Source organism: Musca autumnalis, unplaced genomic scaffold, assembly GCF_047663935.1.
Source record: "Musca autumnalis isolate F117 unplaced genomic scaffold, ASM4766393v1 scaffold_1, whole genome shotgun sequence".
In the NCBI taxonomy this organism is placed as follows: domain Eukaryota; kingdom Metazoa; phylum Arthropoda; class Insecta; order Diptera; family Muscidae; genus Musca; species Musca autumnalis.
The window spans coordinates 313025945-313031133 of NW_027411644.1; the positions used below are offsets into that span (position 1 = coordinate 313025945).

General features: G+C 38.2%; 1 protein-coding gene across 1 annotated transcript; it reads right to left on the bottom strand.

Moving 5' to 3' along the window:
* Positions 1-521: 521 nt before the first annotated feature.
* Positions 522-1627, bottom strand: LOC141391451 (uncharacterized). The gene is made up of 2 exons (XM_073964332.1): positions 1545-1627; positions 522-1479 (listed from the first exon to the last, which is right to left on the bottom strand). The coding sequence occupies exons 1-2, from the start codon at positions 1557-1559 to the stop codon at positions 631-633; spliced, it is 864 nt and encodes a 287-aa protein (XP_073820433.1). The 5' UTR covers positions 1560-1627; the 3' UTR covers positions 522-630.
* Between the last annotated feature and the right edge of the window lie 3562 nt (positions 1628-5189).

Sequence of the window (5189 nt, forward strand, 5' to 3'; positions counted from 1 at the left end):
CGGGGAGACTTTGCAAGATGGCGGAAAAATTAAGCAAGAGAGCACAACCACTTTGCGAAAGAGAACGGTGATAGTCAAATATGCTAAGTACAAAGAGAAACTGAAAAGTAATTTTGTGGAACAAAAAAATTATCACTTTTCAAAATGGCTTCTTTTTGTTAAGTGCAAAGTGAAAAGCGATAAGTTGTTTCGTGGAAGAGGGTCCAGGTCCTCAGTTGAAATAGAAAATAACCTCTCCGAAATCTTTCGAAAGATCTACGGTCAATCTTCGTTGACCTTGGGTTAGATTCCCAACCCGGGTTCGATTTCAGCCATGTAACATTTCTTTACAAGTGGTGTCTTAGGACCCACCGTTCGGACTCGGCATATAAACAGTAGGTCACATATACATATGTACATAATGAAGCTTATATGAAATGGAGGTGCATTGATTGATATGAGAGAAGTCTCTCATGTCCTTTCTGAGTTGTGGGACAATTTTTGGAAAAGTTCGTCGACTCAATTAATTTCAGAATAGGGGATTAATTTTCAAAACAACACTTTTTCATTTATTCATAGCATTTAAAACAACTAAAAACTTTAACAATAAACATTGACTTCTCTGTCTTTTTTTACTTATTATCCTTGCATTTATGCACGGAAACGGAAGAGTGCTGATGGCAAGTAGGCGATTTGTGGTGTATTGGGAGCAGGACCAGCTGGAACAGTAACTTTGGAAGCAAAGTTGATAACATTAGCAACACCACCGTTGACATTTTGGGACTTTCCGCCCAACAAATCGTATTGGCCTTGGATAGCTTTTTGAGCGTTGGCAGCATCTTCGGGGGTACGGTATTTAACAAAGTGTACTTCGGGTTTGTTGTTGTTCTTGTTGATGGCATTAAGCTTGTTGGCCAAATCACCAAGATCGGCTTGTTTGTTGAGGACATAGATGGCGGTTTTTTGTTCGGCAGCTTGTTTGGCCAAAGCAAGAGCGGCATTTTCTAGAGCACTGTTTTCGGGTCCCTTAATGAAGATAACACGAAGACCTTGTTTCAGACTGGAAGCAGCACGTTCAGCAGCATTGCCATCGTTGAATTCACCTTCAGGAGCAGTGAAAGTGAAGAATTCCTTTTCGAATTCAGCAGTAGCGGCAACGCCAGCAGGGGATGTAACATGGTTGGGGATGGATGGGGGATCAACAGAAACATTAGGAACCAGGTAACGGGATCCACCAGCAGGCCTTGGTGGGGGTTCTACAACAAGAGAGCTTCTAGTACCACCAGAAACGAGATAATTTCCAGAGCTGGTGTGTTCAACGGGCTTGTAGTTGTAACCAGAAGAAACTCCAGGAACCAGGTAACGGGATCCACCAGCAGGGCTTGGTGGGGGTTCGACAACAAGAGAGCCACTAGCACCACCAGGAACTAAATTCGATCCAGAGGGCTTGTAGTTGTAACCCGATATGTCGGCACAAGCAACAGCGACCAAGCATAAAATCTAAAGTAAATAATAAATTAATTAAAATAACTTTTTACGAAAAAATTGTGACAAAGGAAACTTACAATGAAAGCACGCATCTTATTAGAGTTTGTGGGTTTTTTTCCGAAGAAGATTGCTACTTGAAGTCAAAACACTTTGTGTCTGTGTCTAATCAAATGACCAACTGCTTTATATATACCACAAAAACAGAACAAACTATCAGCAGTCGGGTTATCATAATTAGAAACCATTGTTAAAAGACCGCTAAGAATTTTATTTATGGGCATAAATATAAATACCGGAAGTTTTGTACTGGAAACCGCCTACAAATGACCCATAATCAGCATTGTGGCGATGTGTACATTTTTGTTGTTTTGCCAATACAAGAAGATAGTCAGCAAGTCTCCCTCATTGGGTGTGGTAGGTATGTAACCTGTTTTAGGCCTATGAAGCAGCAGCAGTAAAAATATAATCAGATATGTATAATAATAAAAATTAATAAAATATTGCACCCATTTACAAACAATGGCAATGTGTTGGTCTGGAAGAAAGGCCAAACTCTAATCTGTTAAAACAAATCAGAAAATTTCATTACTAAATAACGGATTTTTATAGTATTTGTGGTAGTCGTAGTCCATTGTGGAAATGGATCTTATTTTGGAGTCATATATTTTCGGTAGATATCGTGCCCAATAGTCATTTCAGTGGGTCATCGTATAACTTTTGGACCAGTATGCCAGAACCACGACGAACAGCATCGGTATACATTTCCAAATGTGCATACCATTTTAGTGTCTTTTTTTAATATTAGGAAGTACCGGAAATTGTGGACCTGTATTGCCCATCTTCGAACTGAAACCCCCTGCCCCTGATGAAATTTGTACATTCGTATGGGACAGTGAATTCAAGAGCAGGTCCTAAACAGAACCTTTTCGCAAATTTGTGTGGGAGTTACCCGAAGCAGTGGAACGATTGAGTCCATGTTGGAACCTCATCAAAGTCTGGTAGAAATTTGAAGATGTGCAATGTATTGCCCACAAATTTTCCGAACATTTTCGAACTTTTGTGGGGGAGGTACGGGAAGGAGTGGGACGATATAACCCATCTTCGAACTTAAACTAAATTTGGATATAATATTACGAAAGCCAAATTTTGGACCGAATCGGTTGATCCGTTCAAGAGTTATAGTGCGCTCCAGCTAGCCAGACAGACGAACGGGCATGTCTAAATAACCTTCAAATTGTCTGAAACAATTTTCGTCCAAACATACTTGGGGTCTAAAACCATTATTTCGGTAAGGCACATTTTGCCCCTATGAAAGTGTATATGAGGAAATATCAAAAATTTTTAGTTTTCCCTAAAAAAAAAATAAAAAAAAAACAATTTTTAAGCTACATGAAAGATTTTTGGTACATAGATTGGGAAAAAATTCCGATTCTCAAATCTGTTCGGGATACTAATTTTGGTTGTTGCGCGCAAAAGTTATGGCGGTTTTAATTCTGATAATAAGAAATAAATCTTAAAACAACGCTACTCATTATATTGCGAAACATTGTTAATTAAGGGCTTCCTACGTACTATATGATTACTGAGGTTCCATAACATTAGTGACAAAGTTGTAAATTTTCGCGGAAATTAAGAAAGAATTAAAAAAAGTGCTTGCTTGCAACTTGTTTTATTAAAATTTAAGCTGTTTATGCATCGGAAAAATATTTTAAAAATATGTACGCAATCTAAACATCGCGGCGACTCAAATGGAACCAAAAATATAGAAATCTGTTTAGCGGTTTGCACATTTTAGCAAAAACAAAAAAATATATATATTGAGGGAAGTATAAAATTTTTGTAAGAGAAAATATTTTTCAAATGTTTTTGTGAGTTAGTTGAAGAAAACGTAAGAAAATTAGGTCGGAGTTATTCTTCTATTTCAGTTAAATTTCACGCAAAAGAGCACGTTTTTTATTCTAATCACTTCTCGAGTACACTCTAACATCTAGCGGAAGATATAGGTAACGTTCAAATAAATGTTGGGTCCCTTTGAATGCGGTATAATCTTCAAATAAAACTGTATCATTTGAAATGCGTGTAAATCGCGAAATCCTCAAAATCGCTTGACGCGCATGCGGTTTATCAGTACGGCGAATTCTCCTCTTTTAATTTGTACACATTTGCCAGGATTTACTTTGGCCGCTAAGATGTAGCGTCGTCTGCAGTTTAGTGTGCAACAATCTGTATAACGCTTATAATTTGCACAAAGTGCATACACTTTTTATGCGCATTCGATTTCACTACCAACCGTGGAAAAATACATCGATCTAATCCTATTTCGATCAAATCCATCAAGAACCGTGGATGTAGTATCACACACTATTTTTGGGATAAATCGGATACAGCTCCCATGCCACTAAATTTTTTAAACCGCTGTTTTCGCAAAACCGCTAGTGATGTGTCAGTTTTTTTTCATTGACAAGAAAACGATTCACAGAAAATGCGACTAAATCCGCGATATTTTCAACAACATTTTTCGGTTTTTGCAGTTGCTGTTTTCGCCGTGCTAGGGGATGGATTTTCACGATCTATGATTCATATGATCCGGACAGCCGAAAAACTAAAATATCGCGGGGTACCAGAACACTCAAAAGGATATTGTAAATACTGTACCCTTTTTTTATACCCTACACCACTATGTGGGGAGGGTATTATAAGTTGGTTTTGGCCAAAAAGTTTGTAACGCATCGAAATAATTGTCGTAGACCCATACTTATATATACTAAAATGAATGTCTCGACGAGCTGAGTCGATCTGGCTATGTGTGTCCGTCCGTCAGTCCGTCCGTCTGTCCGTCTGTCCGTCTGTCCATCTAAACCTTGTAATCACGCTACAGGTCGCAATTTTGATCGGATCGTCACGAAATTTTGGTTGTTGATGGGGGTCACGGAGGGGAAGAAGCCTATTGATTTTGGTGATGGTCGGATAATATTTAGGGGTCGGAAAAGGCAAAAAACTTAGGTGGGTAAAAAGACAACTTTTTTTTCCAAAGCCAATATCTCAGCTTCTATATGGGGTATACCAAAAGCAAAACCTGATAATGAAAGCAGAAAATATCACCTTTCTAATGATGTAAAGTAGGTGCTCGCAGGTGATCAAACAACGAAGATATCACAATAGTAGCAAATAAAACCGCAATTTTCATTTTTGCGATTTTAATTATATTGACAAATATCACAGCTTTGGTTGAAAAATTTCCAAAAGCAAAGCCTGACTATGAAAGTAGAAGATCCCGTCTTTACAATGATGCAAACTAGGTCGGCGTAGGTAACCAAATAACGGAGATATCGCAATAGTCGGTAATACATCCCAATTTTCTATTTTTTTTGGATATCACGCTACAGGTCGCAATTTTGATCGGATCGTCACGAAAATTTGAGGGTTAATGGGGGTCCCAAAAAGAAAGAAGCCTATTGATTTTGATGATGGTCGGATAATATTCAGGGGTAGGAATGGGCAAACACTTATTTCGAGAAAGGTCAACATTTTATTTGAAAGCCAATATCTCTGTTTATTTAAGAGGTATATCAAAAGCAAAACCAGAAAAGGAAAGTAGAAAATATCACCTTTACAACGATGTAAAGTAGGCTGTCGTAGCTGCTCAAACAACAGAGATATCGCAATAGTCGGTAATGCATCCCATTTTCCGATTTGTTTGTAATCACGCTACAGGTCGCAAT